This window comes from Pogonomyrmex barbatus, unplaced genomic scaffold (assembly GCF_055798465.1).
Source record: "Pogonomyrmex barbatus isolate J1 unplaced genomic scaffold, ASM5579846v1 scaffold1, whole genome shotgun sequence".
Taxonomy (NCBI): Eukaryota; Metazoa; Arthropoda; class Insecta; order Hymenoptera; family Formicidae; genus Pogonomyrmex; species Pogonomyrmex barbatus.
In genome coordinates this window covers 17,819,354-17,842,469 of record NW_028297098.1, presented here as the reverse complement: position 1 = coordinate 17,842,469, position 23,116 = coordinate 17,819,354, and the positions used below count along the sequence as shown (strand labels likewise).

Below are 23,116 nucleotides of genomic sequence, written 5' to 3'. Positions count from 1 at the left end.
AAAATCTATGTTTCACATGCGCTCTTATCGTAATATTGTGTCGCGAATCTCTGCGTGAGACGGAATATCGCTTTCTAACATAGGGAGATCAGATATCTTTATTCAATAGAAAGCTAAAAATCATCTGACTTTCTATTTGCTCTAATAGCGTGGGATCTAGTATCATCATGTATAATTAAGCAAATCACTCGTCGCGCGAACTTCCTGAAAGGAGTAAACTTACAGCAGCTCGACTTTTATCGGATTTTCGCTTACGCGTTTAACTCACCTTTTTATGTGCGGAAGTTCCGCGAGCTGAAATAATAAAAGTGAAGATTGCGCTACGACGAGGTGAATGACTTCCATGATGCCAGAAGCGGAAATAATTTATTTCGTATAAAAAATTACATTCTTCACGCTACCGTGTAGTTAAACATTTTCTATCTTACACGCATACAAAAAAAAACAGAATACAGCTTTCTTAATTAAGTGAAATGAAAAACGAACAGAAAATTAATCAAGAGGAAATCATTTCTGTTTTAATCAATTTTCTCTTGTTAATATCGATATTAATTGCGATATTAATTATATCGAATAAATATCTTTGAAGTCCGATTAATCTTTTGATTAATTTTCTGTTCAATAATTTTTCTCAATAATAAATTTCTTTTTTAAATAATTAATAATTATTCTGCGTTAATTATAAATCGAGCAATTGTTTTTTTCTAATCGCTGCATTTAATTCCAATTGTTGAATATCGGAGATTTATCTTTTTTCGATTGTCGAGAAAAAAATCTGTAGGCCGCTGTCAAATGCGGTAATGCGTCAAAACATGCGTCATTGCAAAATGTCAACAAACGGTGCAATAATTTAAAGCGCGTAAAGACACTCGTTTTAACAAGGCTCTGACAATATCGGGCTCTAACAATAATTGAAAGCCATCTCCGCGAATAAAAATGGGATTCAATTCGAGCGAGTCTTAAAATCAGCTGTCCTTTCTTCGAAGCTTATTGAGAGATAGAATACTAAATTATATAAATCGTATTACATAAACCAGTTTCTCGGTCAATGGCGTTGTTCCTCGTCGACCGGCTTCTCCTGCGGATATTCCGCGTCAACGTTATCGTCACCCGTATAGTATACCTTGCTGCGGTAATAATATGGTCCTTTGACGTCGTCGGATAGTGGCTTAGGGATAAAAATACTTTTCGGCCTGTATTGAATGCGATTCGCCGTGACATCATACGGTATCTGTGCCTGATATTTCAGCAACTGCTTAATCTCCGTAGGCATATTTCTGTCCAAATATAAAATAGGTAGCGGGGACTCGGGTACGTTTACTAACGGTGACGGTGCTACCTGTTGCTGCTGCTGCTGCTGCTGCTGTTGCTGCTGCTGCTGTTGTTGCTGTTGCAGTTGCTGTTCGTAATCCTCTTTGTAGACAATTTTATCCTGACGTTCCACCCTTCTGTCACTGTATTCGTACCTGGGCTGCGCTCTTTGAGGATCGATCGACTGGTACCTCGCCGATGGTTGCAGGTAAGCGCTGCGAGGACTTTCGGAAGCAGCCGGCGTTAATTGCTGTTGTTGTGGCGCCCCCGCAAAGTTAGTACCGCCGTAAAGGAAAGACGAGGGATCGACGTAAGGAGCTTGCGGCTGATAGACCGAGTTGATCAGCTGTCTGATGTGACTCGGCACCGCCGAATATGGCTTGTAGTATTGCGGTTGCTGACCCTGCTGGATTTGCTGGGGTTGAGGTTGTGGGGCCGGGGCACGATATTGCGGAGCTGATTGCTGGGCCTGTCGCAGGCGATGCGGCGAACCACCCTCAGCGCGCTGAGACCGCTGAGCGTTAGCCAATTGCCGCTGCCACTGCCTCTGTTCCCCGAGTTCCCAGTTGATCCTCAAACCTGCAACACCGAGAGGCGTGCTCCGTCACTCTGACACAGATTAGCGCGGTCGTAGATCATTAGTGTTTACGCAATGCCGACCTCAGTCGGGGATCACAAAGGAATTGTTCTAAAGATCTGGGATGTGAAAATCGACTCTCGCGTGCGTTGCGATAGCAGTAACGGCAACGATTAATTACGATGCATCGGGGCCAAGGTTTCTGAAGTAAAGCTTTAATAACGTTTACGAATGATGAAAGTAATTCCGCACTTACCATCAGGATCGACGTACTTAATTTGCCCTTGCGATGTACGAACAGGCCTTCCAATATTCTCCGTTCTCGCGGTCGATATCACCGCAATAAAAAGAATCTACAAATAAATTTATAATTTAATAATAATATTAACAAAATGTATTCAACAATGTTATGTACAACTGAGTTCAAGCTAAAAGTAATAGAGTTGCTCGCAAAAAATTGTTTTTTAAAATACAATATTAAAAAACTTATTATTCACAATTATTCACGATTATTATGGGATAAAATCTTATTAATATTATTATATGTAGAATGCATTATATATTATCTAAAACTAATTGACTAACAATTAATTAACGATCAGCAACCGATTAAAAAATACAATTCACTCTTAACAATTACATCATTAGAAAATTTTATAATGCAAAATTTGATGATATTAAATGTGCATTTCTTTTCTCGTATAATGCGCATGATGCATCATTTATCTTTTGTAATTCACTGCATGTTAAACAAGATTATATGTTAGATTATATGTTACAATATGTAAATGTTACAATATGTGCATAATGCGAGAAACGGAATGCATATTTAATATTACTAAATTTTACATTGCAAGGTTTTCTAACAATGTAACTGTTAAGATTATGTTTTTTAATCGGTTTCTGATCGTTAATTAATCGTTAATCAATTAGTTTTGTATAATATATATAACGCGTTCTACATATAATAATGTTGATATAATTTTATCTCACAATAATCGCAAATAGTAAATTTTTGCATACAAGTAATGGAATGCACCCTAAAATATTTCTTGTCACCATTCTAATATTAACACGATGAAGCCGGTTAATCAAACAAAAAATTTTTAACACTCACTAGTAGTCTCATGACTGCGTGCGGAGAGAGAGATGTGCACGGATTGTCGCGTCGAGTTTACTCGCAGAAATCAGCGACGGAGTCGGCGTGGCTCTTCTATATAGCCGTAGTCGCCCCGGTGTAATTGGTGGTGCGGGCATGCGGCTGGTGGCTGCCTACTTTTAGAGCAATTCCGTCTCAGGTAACGAGCAAACTCTGACAAAAGACCCCCTCCAAGAATATATCATCCTCCAAGAATATATTATTACCTATTGCGTCTCTGACGTAACATTATTATAAAATAATGGTTCTAGATGATCCTATAGAAATGCAAAATACTTGGAGATCTGAAAATTAGAGAAGAACATCCCCCGTTTCTCCTTGTGATTAATTATATTTCTCTTTGTGATAATTTTCTTTACTTATTAAACGTTATATTGTAATTATTATATTTCAAAAATATAATTTTCAAGTTTGTAAATGTAATAAGTTAGATCTCTGTAGCTTGTATCTCTGAAGAGGAATCAATGAAGATACTATTATTATTTTCAAATTTGTAGGAAAAAAATACACATATTTTGACACATCATATACATGTCACGGAAAATAGAATGATAATTACAGATAAAAGATTTTAATATATAAGAGCATTTATGAACATAAATTTAAATAAGTTAATCAATAGACGCATTCTAAATTAGAAATAAAAATGTAAGTAGATAAGAATGTGCAATGTATGAAAAGTTTCTTTTCCTGCTTAAATTAAAAAGATTATAATTAAAGGTTGTATACGTTGAAGCAACTTCACATTCTTGGAATTTTTAAAATTTTTAGAAATAATGGTGAAATCGTTAAATTCTATGTGATCTCGAGGATTTTAACGAGACTACGATGATGTAACACGAAACGCGATGTGTTTTAGTTGAATCCGCGTTTTTAGAGCGCTAAAACGAAGCCGTTAACGTTCGCGTATGCACTTTAAATTGTCTCAAATGAGAAGTAACAACGAGGTAGAGACGAGAAGAAAGCGCACTATACAGCAAATGTCCGTAATAATTCTCATTGCAATACATCCAAGTACTCATACAATTACAGTAGAATTGCATGAAGCAAAAAAAAATCAAAATAAGAGAAGAAAAGAATTTCTCGCTTCGTGCATTATAAGTGTAGAGTATTTCTTTAGATCTAGTCGAAATGATAATATAATTTCATAAAATTATTAAAACAAAATTAAAATATTAATTTCTAAATGACCAGGAAATTTCACTATGTAAATATAAAATAATGTATACAATTTTAATCAATTTTGAGACGTTTTATACATTTTTCCCTTAATTTTAGAAAAAAAATATTAAGATATTATTTTTTTGTTAATTTGTATTTTAATTTATTTAATTTCAATTTTTATATATTTAAGACGAACTAACTGAATTGAATTATAAGACTTAATTAGGGAAATATAAAAATATTTCCAGTAGCATAAATCAAATCGAAGCAATGCGGAGTTCTTCCTAGTTAAATGACGGCCTGCTGAAAAAAAAAATCTCACTTTTAGCGATATGTTGTAAGCAACTATGCCGTCTGCGTTTCATACACTTAAATTTATGACGCGCAAATGATCCGCCGCGCGTTAAACACTACCGATCTGCATCAAGCTGGCAATTCATAGCTAATCTGAAAAATTAAGGGGTGGAAAGCGGTGAAAGAAATAAAAATGATCTACTTAGCTCGGATCTATAAATTCTGCGAGATAATAGACCAGGCCGGCTTTATTACCGCGCGAAAAGAAAATCTCTCGCATGACGATAATTACACGGCCGCGTGACGCTCGCGAACCTCTAAATACGATGAGGTGCAACGCAACCGCTCGTATTTAGAGCAACGATCGTTATCTTCCAGCTTAACACATTGACGTACTAAGCCGCGCAAATTAAAACTCTACAAAATACTTAGCGTATCCTGTTGCTTTTCGTGTATAAATATGAATTTTTATGTTTGTACGCTATTAGTATCGAGTCCGTAAGAAATAGATTACTTTGTATTGCATTAGTTCTCTGATTATCTACTTCAATGTCGAAATAAAATATATGATTTCCATTTCGTTTTGGAAATAGAATTTCTTCATCTGGCAAACGAATAATTCCCGATCGTCAAAGAATCCTTCTGAGAAGCTATTTAAAACAGAGGTAATTTATTGACCGGGCAGATAAAGGAAAATTACTGGATACATTCAAAAGATTATTATAGTATTGAGTAAAGACTATAAATGAGGAAACGCGTCCTTTGAATGAAACTATAAAAAATCTTGTAAAACTGCTTTTCTCAACAAACTTCGCCCATTCCTTTTCCATTCCTCGTGCTAAATCGACGGCAATTTCCGAAGTTACAGATGAAATGGCGAACGTTGCGACACATAGCACTCTTCGAACGGCATCAGTCAACGTCCGCGCGCGCGAATGGAGACGTGGAAAAATTCGCAGCCATAGATAAGATTCGAAAGGTACGATCGGCAAGAGAGGAGAAAAAAGAAGGATTTAACAGGAGGAAACGGGCGGAGAAAGTCGATTATTCTTGGCCGATCGACTTGGAAGATTTGGTGTCTGCGGCGTCTGGTATTGCGGTGCACCGGAAATTCACTTCACGCACATGTGAATGTAGAAATGCACTTCCTTCCGTTCAAATGATGTCCGTGATACGCGATATTTCAACCGACACGATGTACTTCTACCGCGATTGATGAATACCACGCATGAATTAATTTGCTTTCGTACAATTTCACAAAGTCCCGAGCATAGAAAGTTATATTGAATATTTAAGTTCGACAAGAAGTCACGCATCATAGTGAGAGACGGGAAAAATCGGGGATATTTCGTTCGGCAAATGAATAATTCTGAATAATTCGCGTGTACACACAGGAAAATCGTACGTTTGGAATCGCCGACGTAAAAAAACGCGAAACAGGATATTCAATGTGCCACGCCGCCGGAGAAGTTTTATAATCGGTGCGCTGTGCCACGCGATTGCGAGATGTAGAAATAATCGTAAACGAGAAAAATAGTCCGATAGCTTCGAGGCCGAGAGTAACGAGATCCGCGCTTTCGCCATACTTCGAGTTATTGAGGAAATCGGAAGCGCAAATAGGCAAAGTATTATGGCGCGATTAAAATATGCGCTCTCCGAGGCAATTAACGTGCATTCAGCTTGATTTTCCTGAAGTCTCGCACCGTCGATTTCAATTCGGCGGTAAAAACTCATTACCGCGATCGTAACATCGTATGTTTGCGAGTGAAATCAAAGCTACGTTATTACGAGTGAGATGCATAATCTTGTTTTTTTTAACGAATACTTTGAAATCCTGGCAGAACAAGATAATTTCAAGGATCGCGCGCGCGACGCCAACCTCGAAGAATGTTCCAAGTTTCTACACCGAAATGCCTCCGATAATCCACTGGAAGTCGGTAACAGCGTTTAGTAAAGTCGGTATATAATCTACTGTAGTGTATAGGCGAAAGATTTCAGGATTGTGTCTTTAAATTGCGAGCTCTCAACAAGAAGTTTCGGTGAGGGGGCACATAGGCTTTCCTATTTTTCATGTTGAAATTCGTTAATGCATTCATAAAATTGATACATTACATATCGATCATATGATATATCGTAATCGATAATACTTTGTTGAGTTATTTTATATTACATAGACTTGCATGCAATATTAATGTTTTCTCTAATTCTTTATGTTTTTCATTGTCTTTTTAGATTACTAATTTTTTAAGAAACTATTGTCTATTAATGCTAAAACGCAATTATGGAATTAAAAATGATCCGTAATCTTTTGTTGATTTGAACGTCCCTAAAAAATATTTTAACAAAAATATTATCAATGTAACATCTTGGTTATTTATTTATTATTTATATTAATTATATTATTTATATTAATATTGTTATATCTTTATTAAGTATAAATTTATTAGAATTACTTAAGTTATAATTATACTTGTTTTATTTAATTTAAAGAAGAAAAAAATGTCAAAGCACATTTTTACGGTTTATAATATATTATTTATTTCGAAAAGATAAAGATAAAGATAATTTTGCAGAGAAGATTTATGTCATAAGGACAGTTTAAAAATTATCCCGAATGAAAATTCCGATGAGTGATTCTGTGAAAAAATGATAAAGAATATAAATAAATTGCAGACATATTCTGGTTATGAGAGTGAAATATACATTAATTATTAAATAAAAATAAATATTATTGTACAATTGATTTTCTACAAAAATATAATTTAATAAATAAATTATAAAATGTTACGAATTTTGGAAATTCTAAACTATGCGAATGATATGTTCTACTTCCTCGCAAGCCATTGAGCAAAATGTCAAGCCTAAATTATCACATGGAATGAGAATTAGAAACTTGTATTGAAATCGTTCGCAGGGCGTGGTGGAAGATTGGTACCGGGACTAGGACGCGCGGGTTGCCATCAAGGCCTCTTCGCCAGGTCGCCCTGAGCCGACCTACCGTATAAAACGCCCCTCTCATCGACTTCTGGGAGCACTACTGCGCTTCCCGCTGTCTAAGGATCCATTATTCCCTCAACATGTTCATCGCAGCCGTAAGTATTCATCTACTCTTAAATCTCTCTTATAATAAAATAATTTTATAAAATGCGATAACAGATAATTAATTAGTTAATAAAATATATCATGTGTCAAAAAACATGATTAAAACATGATTAAATTATAAACATGATTAAATTATATTATGTTAACTCAAAGAACAGAAATTATATCTCTTATATAAATTCTAAATTTATTGGATTAAAAAATTTAGATTTAAATTTTACTTAAACATTTGTATCATATACAGATTCTTCTGTGGAGTTTCATCATCGGTGTCTCCTGTCAAGGGCCTCATTATCAATCGCCGCCGCATCAAGCGGCAATTCTAAGCGATGCGCGTTATCTCGCAGGTGATGGCACGTTCGGTGCCGCTTATTCTCAAGAAGACGGAGTGGAATTTAAGGAAGAGAGTGACGTGGACGGTAATCGACGTGGATCGTACTCGTATATTGATCCAACCGGTCAAAGGCGCACTGTGACTTACACAGCGGGAAAGAATGGTTTCCAAGTACGTAAAACGCACATTTTTTTTTAAATTAATTTTTTAAATTTACCTCGAAATTAGATAATATAAAGCTCAAATTTACAATTTACAATTTACAATTCCTATTTCGTGGATCTTAATCGAATATTACATTAATTTTTTTTTCGTCAGGCGACCGGGGATCATATTCCCAGTGCACCCCCGCCGGCGCCACCACAGCCGGAATACGTACCGCTGGCACAGTATAATCCGCCGGATTATCAACCCCCAAGTTACGCGCCGCCACGGCCTCAGCAATATCCACGGCGCTACCAACCGGATTACGAGCCACAACCTGTCGTTTATCAACCGCAGCCTCAATCGCAGTACCAGTATCAACCGCAATCACCGCCTCGTTATCATCCCCCAGAATTGCAAAGCATACCTTCATATGTGCCACCAAGACCGCACTATCAATCTCAACTTCGCCCCGCGCCGCAATACAACGCGATAACAACTCCGGCACCTCGGAATTTCTATCCGCCCGGCAAACTCAGCTTCAATCGGACTCCCGACGGCTTCTCCTATACATTCAGCAAAAGTTGAATGACACGTGAGTTAATGAATAAAAAGTTGCAGTGAATCCGCGCTAAAATTAACAAAATTTTTTAAATTCCGGATCCCTTTAAAAATAAAAATCCGCCAGTAATTAAAGAAAAAGGAAATCTTAAAGTAATAATAACATGATTAGGATTAATAAAATTAATAATTAAAAGAAAATTAATAATTAAAAGAAAATTAATAATTAAGAGAATCATGTGCAAAATATAATTTCTTATAAAAAAGTAAATCTTATAAATATAGTTGTAGACATTCGTTTTTGTTTTTATTTTACGTTTTCTGATTAATTCTAAGTTCAATCGCTCTATAATAATTATTAAATTTATTTTTCTTATTAATTATCAATAATCCATTAAAAAACATTGTTTGTATATATATATATATATATATATATATAAAACATACTAACATATAATATATGAGTACAAGTTTTTACTTCTATTCTCATTATCTTTATGAACTATGTAGAGTCGAATAATTTTTCGTTCGTGGAATATACTATGTCTAGCAATTTTCCGTACAAATGCGAGCACAATCACGTGTTCCATAGGATCGGTTTACTTTCATCCGGTAACCTTTGCGTTCTCCATGATGTTGCAATTGAGAATCCCACGATAAAGGAAATGTGAGATATGCCCGATATACATATATTTATATAAGAAATGCAATGAGAAATGTCTTTATTCTGTCATGTATCTTAATTTAATTCATAATTGTAATTAAATTTAATTGATACAAGTATTATAAAATCAATTTGATTTTAATATATTATTTCACGTGAACAAATTGAGAAGGCACGTTTCAATATTCTCTTCTCATTAAATATCCTTCTGAGCAACGTAAAATAGTAATACTGATACTTATAAAGTGTCTCTATCGACATTCTTTTTTACTCGCAGTCCAAACGCAATACGTATCTATATTCAAATATAATTACAACACTCTAAAATGCCATAAAAGTAGCGTTTTGTCCCCGTCTTCTTCTGTGAAAGACAGCGATTACCGGGAGAAACGGAAGAAAGGAGAGACAAAGGAGCGATTATCTTATTATCCAGACTCGCGAGTGATAATGCGAATGCACCATGCCATCGTGTGCGCGAGGAGGCAGAGGTCGGCAAGGGCGAGGAAATAAAAATGCAACGAAGTCGAGCCGGTTCGCTAGCCATTATTATCGTTGGCCGTAACACGGGCGCGGCGCGATCCGGCAAGGCGAACCGCCTGCATTCGAGCAGGAACTCGGCAACCTTAGGTGGGCAGAAAGAAATGCGCGCCGTTGATATTCCAGGTCACCCCGACGTTGTCGTCTGAGAAAACACATTATAAATAACATCGTCGTTTGAACGGCATTATGAATTTTATGAATCACAATGTCACGACGCACAATGTCAATTTATTCTTGGTTCGTCCCAGCGAATCTTACGCAAAGAAATCAATATTCATCGAACGCAATAATAAATCGACCTGATTTTTTTTTTTTGGTCGTGTTTTATTTATAAAGGTATATTGAGTATACATTTCGTTTCATATATAATTATGGCAGTAATATACAGACTCTGATTAGCTGCGCGTGACATCAACAGTATAAAAGTAGTCTAAAACAGCTGCTGTAGAGGCAGTGTGGCAATCGAACGTTCACTCTCCTCGTAATGGAAAGAAAATGAAATAAACGCCATCTTACTTATAAGTATTACTTAACTTATGTCAATGTTTTTTTTTTTTCTTATTTATGTGCCGGTGTGCCTCCCTAACACGTGAATTCAAATAATGACGATGGTGTGAATAAGTCCCGGAGAAAAGGCACTATGCGTCTATTCTTCCAAATCCTCAACACACGAAAATGTTATGTATCGCCGTAGAGAAAATTGTGATTTACTTGGACGCGTCGCTTTTTCCTTCTTCTTTTTTTTTTATATAAAATGCGTTTGACAAAAAACCAAGTTATACTTGTAAATACTCTCATGCTTACATTGAGTAACAATCCGCCTGCGTCATGTTTTTTATTCTCGCTATTTATGTCTTCGAATATTTATGTCTTCGACTGTTACTAATGGTAGACTTGATCATAATCCATTTGCAGACGAATATTAACTATTTATCTTCTAAATTGCAAACAATCATCGATGCCAAAGGTATCGATCTAAATTTGATTGCACTTTCATCTCAACATATACGCGATAAGACAACACGAGATGCAGACAAGTGTCATACAGTGTAAAAAAAAAAGGGAGGGGTCGGCCTCGCGACGAGGCAAGACTATCCGCTAATCTCACTACGCTAAAAATATAAGTTGGGGTAGATTTGGGACGTTCCCATAATTGCTTGTCATGGTAGTCTAAGTCGCTATTGTCGCAGTGATTATTTCTAGTGACATAGTTATAAATGTTACGTTACACAAAATATACGCTCAGCATTAGGCTTCGATTTTTGATTTTTATATCATCGCAGAGGCACAGTCGTCCTATAAAGCGATCGTCGAATGGAAAACAACCCGGAAGCGGATTTGTACGTGGGACAGGAGGCACGGCAGTCTCGCGTTCTTAGCGCATTTTACTGACTTATCTTAGAGTATTATTCTAGGGAGACGAGAGGAAGCTTTAAGCGCTGTAACAAGCGAATCCTATTGGCTTCTTCTGGAAGATATAGTTTGTTCACAATGCAAATTCACATTAAAAACATCCGTAAGTTTTTGCCAATATGCTGACGCTCGTATTAATTCTCAAACTCGAATTCGATTATTGTCGCTAATTTCCCGTTACGAATAATAAGTATATTTGTATATATTCTCCTCTCCGATAAAATAGTGAAATATTTTGTCGATTTGCGATTCATTATTTTAAATATAAACGCAGGATAAAATTAAAAAATAGAGAGAAGCTTCTTTCATATTGTACAAAATAAAAATGATTTATAATTAAGAAATCCTTTCCCATACATTCTCATAATATACGTAATAACTAAATATAAATTTCATCCTTGGTTAAGTACAAGCTAATACTTAAGATTCCAAGAATGATCGTAACAATAAAGAATAAGTATATAATAAAAAACAAGTATAAAAAGATTCTATTTGCGCTAAAAATTGATTAATAATATTAAGATTTTGAGCATGTATACATTCATATCGAATGTAATAGATCATATAAAAAACATATTGACTTATTATTTATAGAAATTTTTTCAAATGCAGATAAAAATTGAAAAATTTCTTCATAATGCAAATTGAAACACTTGACATTTTGTTCTTTCCAGCTTAAGTTTCATCTTTAGTTTTCCCGCTGATATTTATGTACAACAGCGATCTGTTTGGTATAGACAATGTATTCGATAGAAATAAATGTCATTGAAAAGAAATAAAATTCTGATAAAAATATTATGTAAATTGCTAAACAATGAGGATTTAACATCTCATATGTGAGCAAATAATTGAAGAGTAAAATAAAAGTAAATTCATAAAATTACATAAGATAATTCATCCAATTTAACAACTTGGATATTATCTCCAATTTTGAAAATAACTTTTAAAAGTAACATTTACACAAGATCTATATACAATTGCATAATATACTATTGTATATTATATGTAATAATTTTCTTATATTTGTAATTTTGAGATTTTATTTTAATATAAAATATTTCATAAAAATAATTTAAAGTTATTAAATTAGATGAATCATTCAATGTAAGTTTAGTACGCATAAAACGCAATTTTCCAAATCAAATAGATCCAGTAACAGCACAATTAATTTGATAATCTAGGGCGAGTTTCTTAATTCAGCACAAATTCGCATGTTTATCAGACAAATGTCATTATGATTATATGACGCCTTCGAAAGATGTTTTATAGAATGACAGATGTTTGTAGAATAGTTTGATAGAACATTAATAATGTGGATAATAATCGAAAATATATTTTAAGATCTGTTTCGGAATATAGCAGTAGCAGTATTTTTCAAAATTTTCAGTTATCAATTTGTATGTTTTATACTTATATATTTTATATTCATTAATAAAAAATCTATATCACTGCCACTATTGTTAATGATTGAAAATAAAAAATTAGAACATTTTTGTTTATATTTTTAAATTAAATTATAATACTGCAATGTTTCCATATTTTATGTTCACATATAGAATAATCAATAATAATAATTTATGTTAGGATATATATATATATCCTAACATAAATTATTTTTTATGATGGGAATTTATGATGAATATATATATATATATATATATATATATATATCCCCCATCATATTCAATCAATTATCACAAAAGAGTTGATAAATTTAACAAATATATAAATCAAATGAATATATGAAAACTTTAATGCTGTAAATAAAAACGCATTGATATATTTCATTGATGAATAAAAAAACTCTTTGCATTTATACTTCATGTATAATTGATTAATAATATATATATATATATATATATATATATATATATATATATATATATATCCGTATTGCATGTTGTTAACATGAATATATGGGACCTACAGTTTTATGCCGGTTCTGAATAGCCAATATAAAAATTTTTCTCAGCAGAGTTACTCTAGGTGGTTTGCCAGACCTCCGTTGGAAAGCCGTCGCTTGTAAATATTGTCGGCCGAAATCGAGATTCGAACCCAGGACCTCTGGCTTACGAGCCTCGCATTAGCTCGCAGCCACAACGCGCACAATTGATTAATTGATGAATTAAAAAACTCGCCTCTATCAAAATATAATATCAAAATAATAAATTCTCTAAATTATAACGTTGCAGTTGAAAACATACATATACATATAAAAAAATATAATAGCATTGAGAACAAACCTGTACATCAAACCTGTACTACTATAAACCCATTTTGTAATTTTATATGAGTAACTATTCAAATCTAACTCTAATTTAAATGCAACAATGTATATGGAATTCTTCATTAATTGATCTCTCAATGTCTATGTTTTATGCAACTATATGATTACTTTTAAGTTTTATTCACATATAGATGTAATAATGATCCAGTTGCATCTTAGTCTTCTTACATTCAAATATTCTTCAATAAATTTTAAAGAATAATATTTATAAATTGATTATATATATTGGTTATATATTGGTCATATATACAAATATAAAAAAAAAAAAAACGTATTCCTTATATGAAGTATTTTCATTAATCAAATAAAACATACATATTCAAATAATGATAAATTTTGAAAGAACTGAAACAAATTCAACTGAATAATTATTATATCTATAAAGTAAATAAAATATTACAGTAGTTACAATATATATGTTAAAAATTACAGAATGGGTCTATTAGTATCTACAAATAGCGGAAAGCTAGCTATGTAGGAACGTATACTATTAAGTAATAGTTTTTAAATACTGATACAATAATGCACATTGTTATCCTAATTCAATATCGTATCAGTATTTAAATTTTTTTTCTCCGTAAATCTTATTTCGTATCAAGATACACAGTAATGTAAAATAATTCTTTTAACTCTGCTCTGATGATATGTATTTGCTATAAAATGCTACTTTTTAATAATCAGTCATGAAATGAGTCTACTAAGACTACTATCTTCTGCCCAAATATTAAATCATAACTTAATATCGTCAAATATAAAAAAAAAAAATCAAACTTATATATAACATATAAAATTTTGGTTACTTTTAGAGATAAGGTTATTTTATTCCTAAATAACTCGCTGGTGTGCTAAAGATTCTAAATAAAAATATTTTAAAAAGTAATCACAAATTATGTGGAATTATAATTCAACTTAATCTGTCAATGAATATCATGTCAGCACTGCTATTCACCGTTAGTTACTGTTTTTGAATGCTACTGTGTATCTATTATCGATTGGTATATATATATATCATTACAATCACAATATGCATGACATCCTATGCGAAAGTTTCTGGTCAAAGTAGAGCAGAAAACTTGTACTATGGTAAGACACGGATCGACTGTACGTAATAATAGGGAAAAGAATAATTCTAGCTGCATAATCCAGAAGGATCAACAAAGGATCCTCTAGCAATGAGTTCAGCCGTCGCGGCATCTCCGCCGCTCTGTTTACCACCCGATGGTTGCCCATGCGTACGTATATGGAACATGAACTCAGCCTTATCAGTGAAGTCGGCACGACACATTAGACAAAAATTCCTCTCGGAGGCATAGGATTGCGGTGGTGGTGCAGATCCCGGGAAGTATGGGGCGGCATGTTGCGGCGGTACGGTTGCGTCTAAGTGAGATCTACAATTGATCAAAGTTAAGTAAGTAAGTCGTAAACATCAAATTAAGATTTAAAAATTCTTTGAAAATAAACTATAAATATTAACCGAGCATGTTGCGTCCATTCTTCTCTAGTACTAAATGATCGTCCGCATAGTTCACAAGCCCAACTCACTGGTTCTTCTTTCAATTTATGAATGCTATCTTGGCGAGATGGCTGTTGCTGTTGTGCTTGTTGCTGCTGTTGTTGTTGCTGTTGATGTTGTTGATCAGATCTTGGTGTAGTAGGTGCCGACAAAGGTGAAACGCCAGGTCTATGTCTGAGTTTGTTCATATGAATGACTAATTTGTCTCGACGTGCGAAAGCTTTGCCTGTAATATCGGAAATTTTATTCATTCAATTCTTTTTATGCGCTATAATATAATTTATGATTTAAAATTTTTTCTATAAGATATTTCTAATATAATTTTTATACTTACCGCATACTTCACAAGAATACGGCTTTTCCCCGGTATGTATACGCATGTGTATGACGAGTTTATCTTTGCGAGCAAGTCCCTTGCCACACACGGTGCAAGCAAATGCTTTTGTTGTTGGTTCACCTGTATTGGTTGCCTTCGAAACTGATCCCGGACGAACGCTCACGCTGTTTGTCGTCGCTGTCCGTAAAGGTTGATTTACTGTCGGTGCTCTACTTCCAAATTGCTGATCTGTCGCGCCAGGAAATGCCGGCATCATACTACCGGGACGCATTGCAGCCGAATAATCAGGCGACCTGTGAGGGAAGATCCAATGATTATTAGATTACAATATCTTCTACTTAAAAATTAATGAAAGCAAAATTAATATAATACGTGGAATTCAACATGGAAAAATGATCGAGTAATTTTAAAATACAATTAAGTAAGATTTTGATATTATAGGAAATACTTTGAGAACTATTTCTTTGTAATTTGTGATGTGCATTTCTCTTCTATCTCTAACATTTTTAAAGCCGGATCGTCAAATTCGCGGAAATGCCATATATTTTTCAAATTACAATCAAATAATAGGAAGTTCTGTTTTTGGCAGAAAATTATGTAAAGCAACTTTCTGGTGTTCATTTCTACTAATGTAATGATTAATTTTAATCTTGGTTTAATTTACTTATTTTTTTCTAATTCTTAAAATTAAATAAAACAATTTTAAAAATAAATAAAAATAAAAAGTATGTATAAATTGAAATTAAAGTTAATTTAATTGATAAAAATGGAAATATAAAAACGAATCATTTTCTATTCAGTCGAAATGATTTTTACGTACCATGTTCCGATAGAACGCAGCACCCTTATTCCATCATCATAGCCAAGCCCATCGTCAGGTAAAGTAAATGTAGGATTCGGTGGCTGTGGGGCCGCAGGTGGACCGGGTCCAGTTAACCTCGCCTGAGCGGCTTGCTGAGCCATGTGTTGTTGCAATGCTGCATGTGCCGCATTGTGCGTTTCCACATAACTCGTACGTTGCTGTTGTTGTCCGCCGTTTGACATCTTGTCTTTATCTGTACCCTAAATTCAAGCCGTTCGTTGATCATACGCCATAATTCATTCTTATTCAATGTAATAAAAATATCACATAGATTTCTATTCGCGGAAGGTTTAACGAGAAATAAATATAATTTGCATTAAGCTCGTCAGCTTCGTCATCTTTCAATTAATATAACATGCAAATTATAGTCATATTTTTTTCTGAACAAATGAATTCGTCAGCGTCACGATATATAAAATATTATTTTATTCCATTTTTAAAATATAATTATAAATATAAGCTTATATTATAATGAGATTGTGAATACTCGATATATCTCGATTATGCGTTATTCTCTCATGGCGTCTGACTGTTGTCTAACATGAGAACAGCGCATCAAAGATGGCTTTACAAAGATCCGGAAATCTCTGCGAAAATCAGAATTTTAAGCTCTTTAAGCGATTAAAATATGATTTCTTGTAAACGTATTAAAAATAACGCAATTAAAAAATTACCAAATTACACATGTCATTTGTTAAAAGTGTTCCAAGCTTAATTTGCGTTATTATTTTTCACTACATTATTATATTCCTTTTAAAATATCTATTATAAAATATTTATTTGATATTATTCCAGGATATATAGATATTTACATAGTCAGATTTCAAATTTTTTTTCATATATAATGATACAGAAAAGCGCAAGTACGTATTTTATCTCCTCTTGATGCCAGCAGGGACAATATTGCTTTGTCAAGGTCTCTCAAAGAAAAGAACAATGAGGATAGCTGTTACGCATTATTAAGAAAACAACTTTAAAGGACTGCTCTAAACAATTGTCATTATAATTCATTGATCAATTTTTCTTTAACGCTTAATAATTCTGCTCGCTGTTAAAAAACTATCAATACAATCGTAATTCTTGATAAAAGAACAAAAATCACTTCTATGTTTCTGCAAAAAACATATGAATGTACAAAAACGTCTAAAAAGTCTAAAATAATATATAATTATAAATAATAAAATATGCAATAATGACCGAAAAGCAAAAGGATGTTTCGGAAGAAGAGAGATGGGGGAGAAAGAAACCATCGTGCGAGTCGATCGTTTTCATGAAAGAGACGGGCACCCGCCGTCTTTTTTGGACGCGCTTACCACGCACTAAATTGGAGACCAATCCACGTTCCAAAGAAGACCGTTGGACTCCAGAATCGAAGGCTCGGGAATGCACTTTCGATCTGAGAGAAGTGGCTTTCCAACACGATCGCACGATCTAGATTTTCGAGTCACAGCATCGATCGCGTACGGCGAAGCAACCCGGTAACGATAACGATAGCGACAAGGAGGATCTAAAATTCATTTTCGATCGAATTGAGATCCTAGACTCGGATATCTCGGACACCGTATACGGACGTATTTTAGGGCGACAATAACCGGTCACGTTTCGAGATGATTCACTCGGCGTACAAACGCTAACACTGACATGCGCGTTGCACGCAAAAGAGCTTTACGCGTTTACGTGCTTTTCACGACGCGTCGGATGAATATCGCGGTTCACGAGGCGAGAGAGAGCCGCGAAGCTGGCGGCAGTCGCCGCCGTCACCGCCGCCGCCGCCGATTCCCGGCGCGGGAGGATGCAAGGACAAAGAGGCGAAAAAAAAGCAGCCGACGGCGCGCGGAGGGGATAAGCGCGAGACGACCGGAGAGACGTCTCCCTCGCCGTCGAACTCCGAGAGAAGAAAGAGAGGAAAGAAAGACGGAACCGCAGGTGAAGGGGAAGAGAAAGAGAGAGGATAGAGAGAGAGAGAGAGAGAGAGAGAGAGAGAGAGAGAAACGAAAGATGGAATGATGTATGTGTGTATATGCGTGAAGACGACCGGAGAGGCGGGAAGAAATAAGGCAGAACCGGTGACACACACGGACGGAGCAGCGCACGACGTACAAACGATGCCGAGCGGAGGTTCTCCGCGGAATGCACCGCGGCCGGCGCGTAGCGCGCCCAAGGGTGCAACGGATGAGAGGAGGAGAACGCGTGCGGGGGCACGCCGATACGAGAAAAGGACACGATCGGAAAGCGACGAAGAGAGAGACAAACGCGGGGCCGACCCGTCGGCCGGCCGGCCGGTCGGTCGGTCGGTCGGTCGACCGACCGATCCGATCGGCGGGGAGAAACGGAAGGTGTGTGTTTATGTATATGCACGCGGGGCGATGATTCGTGTGTATCACTCCCGCGACGGCGTGTATTGAGCTACTATGAGAGGGATCGCGCACGAGAGAGCCGGCAGGCTGGTGGATGTAACGGAGGCTCAATAGAAGAGAGACAAAGGGAGAGGGAAAGAGGGAGAGGCGGAGAAAAGGAGAAAAATGCGGGCGAGAAAAGAAAGAGCCCGAAGAGAGAAGAAACCGGGGGGGGAGGGGGGGGGGGGCTAGGAACTTGGAGGATAACCGACAACGCACGAACGCGACGCGTTACGATATACCGGGCGGTTATCCCCGGAATGTGTAGCGAGTGGTCGACGCGAGATCAAACCGGCGGAAACGAGACACGAGATAACGACGCGACTGCTCGCGGCGGCGGCGGCGGCGGCGGCGGCGGCGGCGGCGGTGGCGGCAGCGACGTTAAGGGTGCCGCGCGTGGGGGTGCTGGCGCGATTTCGTCTGTATGACTCGCTTCTGTCTGTTCTCTCTATTCATCTCTCTTTTCTCTCCTTCTCTCACATCCGATGTATATGTACGAGAAATACCGGCGAGCAATATCGAATGCATAAGGAGCAATGCCGTTGTGTGCGGTGCAACAGTGGTGACGACGGCGACGATGGCGGCGGTGGCGGTGGCGGTGGCGGTGGCGGCGCTCCGGCGACCGGTGCGTCGGCCCGCTGACCTTGACACTGACATTGAGAGAGGGAGAAAGAGAGGGCGAGACTCTAAGAGAAGGGAGAAAGAGAGAAAGATAGAAAGGGGGGAAGCAGAACTTGCACGCGCGCGCACACCCGTCCGCAACACGGGAGCAATCCATGAGAGAGACGCCAGGGACGTCGTCGCGCGCGATTCTCTTCGTCGCGCTGCCCTTCGCTGCCGCCGTCGCCGCCAATATTCCGGAACGCCGGCGACGAGAGAGAAAGAGAGTCACCCACGTAACGAGACTACGTTGATCTCGTCGGGGTATCCCGGGTTTCGAAACAGGTTTCTCAGAGGTGCGCGCGCGGCTCCAGCAACTCACGTTGCACCTGTGCCTAGGACTGCCGGATCGGCAGGGGAGGGCGGGTGATTTGGAAAGAGATGAGAATCGAGCGATCCAGGATTAAGGGAGAGAGCGCGAGAGCGCGGCAAAGAAGTGAAAGGAATAAAAAGAAAGAAAAGAGAGAAGGAACAAGGGAATAGAGAAGAGAGGGGATAGGACGAGATTTATATATCATGTTCTCTATGACTAAGTCCTTTCGAAATATGACGTACAAATATTTGGAAAAAAAATTGTTTCTATAAAAAAAATGCAAATGACGAGAGATATTGCGAAACGCAATTAAAACCATTTGACACGGTTATAATTGTAACTTTTTCTACGAAACGCATGACAATTACAGTACCCAAGAATAAGATATAAATTACTAAATATAAATTACTCGAGATAAAAAAAAATGATAATACTGAAAATCAGAAAGGAGAAAGGAGAAGAAAGATGAAGCGCATGGAAAAAAGCGCGGTGAAATTAAGAGAAACAGAAGACATTACGTGACGAGAACGAGAGGAGAACAAGAAGGTAGATGGAGGAGAAATAAGTTCCAGAAGCAGACAGAAAGGCGGGGAGAGACGGGGAATAGTCGAGACGGCGAAGAAAGGAGTATACGACTTTCGCTTTCTGTGCGCACAACGCGTCTCGCGGTCGCGATGCGCCGATCAATAGTCGTCGCGACGTCGGCGTCGTGCATACAAACACACACAAACTCTCTCTCTCTCTCTCTCTCTCCCCCTTCCTCCTCCAATTTATCCCTCTTTGCCTCCTATCGGCGTCTCCGATGCGTACGCGAGGGTGGAATTATTGAGATCGCGCGCCGCCGGGTGTAGCAGACACGGAAAGGGGGATCGGCGGGGACCCGAGCACCTCTAGCTACCGATCAGCGACGCCCGTGCGCATGTTTCCTCTTTCCCCCCGACCTCTCGTGTGACCCCTCATCCGATAGGACCCGTGCTCCTGTGTCCGACCCTATCCTCCGTAGCCTACCGCTACGGAAGAAGAAAAAAGATATGCATACTCTAGGGAGTACTCTATTCCTCGTGATGACTTTAATGAGCTAGTTTCTTCAGTCGCAATTAATTTTGCTCGCGAGTTTATCTTGGCTTCATATGTTTAATCATTGTTGCAGTTTATTACTGGAAAGATTGTTTTACCAGAATATTGCTAGATTACCGAGTCATTACAAGGGAGAGAAAGGAAGAAAAAGAGAGAACGCCGGAGCATCGCATAAAGAGCCCTTTACAACGTACGAAACAAGCTACATCAACATAAAAGCCGTTTCACGTTACGAATATTGCCTCGCGTTTTTTTACGAGGTCGTGAAAGAGGCTCGGTTAGTTCATGATAAAATTGCTTCTGGAATAAAATTCGAAAGTTTCGTGCATTTCGTTGCCATGCAGAAGCAAATTCTATGATCATTTTATTAATTCTGCTATTTCTACTTATTTGTATCCTATATTCCATAACATAGACAATCTTTCATCAAATCGTCATTATCGTTGCGTTGTTATTATCGCAGTATTACGCTAATCAAAAATATGTAATTTAAAATACGAACAACCAAAATTTGAATACATGCAATATAGGCATCTTGTTACATATAATGTAATTAGCATGTGAAATTGGCAATGAGATACTATCCCTGTGTCCCTTGATGATAAAGAGTAATCTTTGTACACGGAAAATTTTACGTACCTGATTATTGAGTGCAATATTTTTCAAGGAGTCTGCGTAATTCTTCAATATTGTTTCTGTAGATATGCAACTGAGACGAAATTCGTAGAACATGTCCAACTTGTACATACATCTTTGACAGATATTTTTTGGTAGCTCGTCTTCTTTTGCTATCTGTGACAAAATAATCTTACGTTTTCCTTTGATTGAAAATAAAACTACAGCCAAAGTAGAATCGTAAATCTAATTTTAAAGTCTCTATAATCAACTATTCAACTTGATTTACTGATTTCTTTTTATCAAATTTCATATTATAAAACAAACTAGACGCTATAATAATTAAATATAATAATTATAGATATATTAACATTGAATTCTTAAATATTTCTCACAGCACAATAAAGTGAGAGCAAGTCTATTATCTCAGCATATCACAAAAGTTCAAAGTATGTATGTTTTTATTGAGTCCTTTTATAGTTACAAAGTCCTTAACATTTTTAAATTCAATGCAATTAAACCATGTTGCAATTTTAATCGCCCTTCAATATTTTTAACAGTAATACTTTTTTTAACAATTTTGGACTCCAATAATTCAATTTTAAATAAAAAAAATAAATGAAATTATAAGCTCGTTGTTTTGTAATAATAAATGAAAGAATTTAGAAGAAATTAAAATCTTGCAAATAGAGGTATAAAATGAAATAAATAATAATTCAGTTTTATTCGAGAAAATCTCAGGTGTGCACGTGATGCAAATTCAGAGGCGCGAAAATTTCGACGCAAAGTCATGCTTGCGGCTCTCGAGAGGAAAATTTGGCCATGGCCCGGATCTCGGCCCGGATCGGAGCGACCGTTTCAGACGAGATCCGACTGCAAAAAGTCTCGGTGTCTACTCACCACAATGGGCACACAGGAGCGTATTTTGAATAGTAGCTGCCGCTGCTCGCTCTCCTTATCAAATATCTGCAACTGATGGTTGCTCTTGAGCGAGCACAGCCTGCAGAGCTCGGCGAAACCGAGATCCTCGTTCATTGTCGTATTGTCGCCTCGGCACAAGGGAACGCAGGGATACACACGTGCACGCACACGCACGCACGCACGCACGCACGCACACACACACACACACACACACACACACACACACACACAATACACGCGCGCAACGTAACGGCTGGCGGCCGATCACGGGAGATAGGTTATGCTGTCGCCTGATTTGCCGCGCGCGGCCCGACGTTGCGGAATCAAAGCCGGCAAGGGTGGAAATACACAAATTCGATCGCACGAGCGCGAGTCTCCGGATGACGGTTTCGGCGGCGATGCCGGTTCGAGAAAGCTCCGAAAAAACCGTGTTCCGCAATCGAAAGAGCCAAGCGCGACCGATTCCGCTCGCCTTTGTCGCTACTGTCGACCGCAAATACCGTAGAGTCCCTGGTTCTTGTCCGTTCGATTCGACATCCGCCGCTTTTCAACCCGACATACGAGGCGCTTTTCAATCCAAACTGCAAACGACGTTGCGATTCTGATCGTCGACGAGCGAGAACACGGACGTACTCGAACCACTTGTTTATTAATTACGTATACCTATATATGTAATGTTCATTTTTGTAACGTTGTACCCTTTTCGACTGTGATATTTTCGTCGATTTCTTCGGATGAACTTCCTCGTTGGTATACGCGACCGTCCGAGACGAATATGGCACCCGATGCCCGACGTTCTCTACGAATGAAGAGACTCCAAAGGCGCATAAATGCGGCATCGTCACGCCATCTACGAGATGCGGACGATAGAC

At 37.2% G+C, this 23,116-nt stretch overlaps 3 protein-coding genes across 3 annotated transcripts; 1 reads left to right on the top strand and 2 right to left on the bottom strand.

The window, feature by feature from the left end:
* Positions 1–349: 349 nt before the first annotated feature.
* Positions 350–3,132, bottom strand: LOC105425358 (uncharacterized). Its single transcript, XM_025217830.2, has 3 exons — positions 3,006–3,132; positions 2,145–2,241; positions 350–1,890 (listed from the first exon to the last, which is right to left on the bottom strand). The coding sequence occupies exons 1-3, from the start codon at positions 3,015–3,017 to the stop codon at positions 1,046–1,048; spliced, it is 954 nt and encodes a 317-aa protein (XP_025073615.2). The 5' UTR covers positions 3,018–3,132; the 3' UTR covers positions 350–1,045.
* Positions 3,120–8,985, top strand: CPR19 (cuticular protein 19). Its single transcript, XM_011636024.3, has 4 exons — positions 3,120–3,186; positions 7,420–7,597; positions 7,852–8,112; positions 8,260–8,985. Exons 2-4 carry the CDS (start codon positions 7,583–7,585, stop codon positions 8,671–8,673), a joined length of 690 nt encoding a protein of 229 aa, XP_011634326.2. The 5' UTR covers positions 3,120–3,186; positions 7,420–7,582; the 3' UTR covers positions 8,674–8,985.
* Positions 8,986–10,153: 1,168 nt separating this feature from the next.
* LOC105425309 (uncharacterized) lies at positions 10,154–23,024 on the bottom strand. Its single transcript, XM_011636023.2, has 6 exons — positions 22,224–23,024; positions 21,348–21,500; positions 16,221–16,462; positions 15,398–15,693; positions 15,025–15,289; positions 10,154–14,938 (listed from the first exon to the last, which is right to left on the bottom strand). Exons 1-6 carry the CDS (start codon positions 22,356–22,358, stop codon positions 14,680–14,682), a joined length of 1,350 nt encoding a protein of 449 aa, XP_011634325.1. The 5' UTR covers positions 22,359–23,024; the 3' UTR covers positions 10,154–14,679.
* Positions 23,025–23,116: the final 92 nt, after the last annotated feature.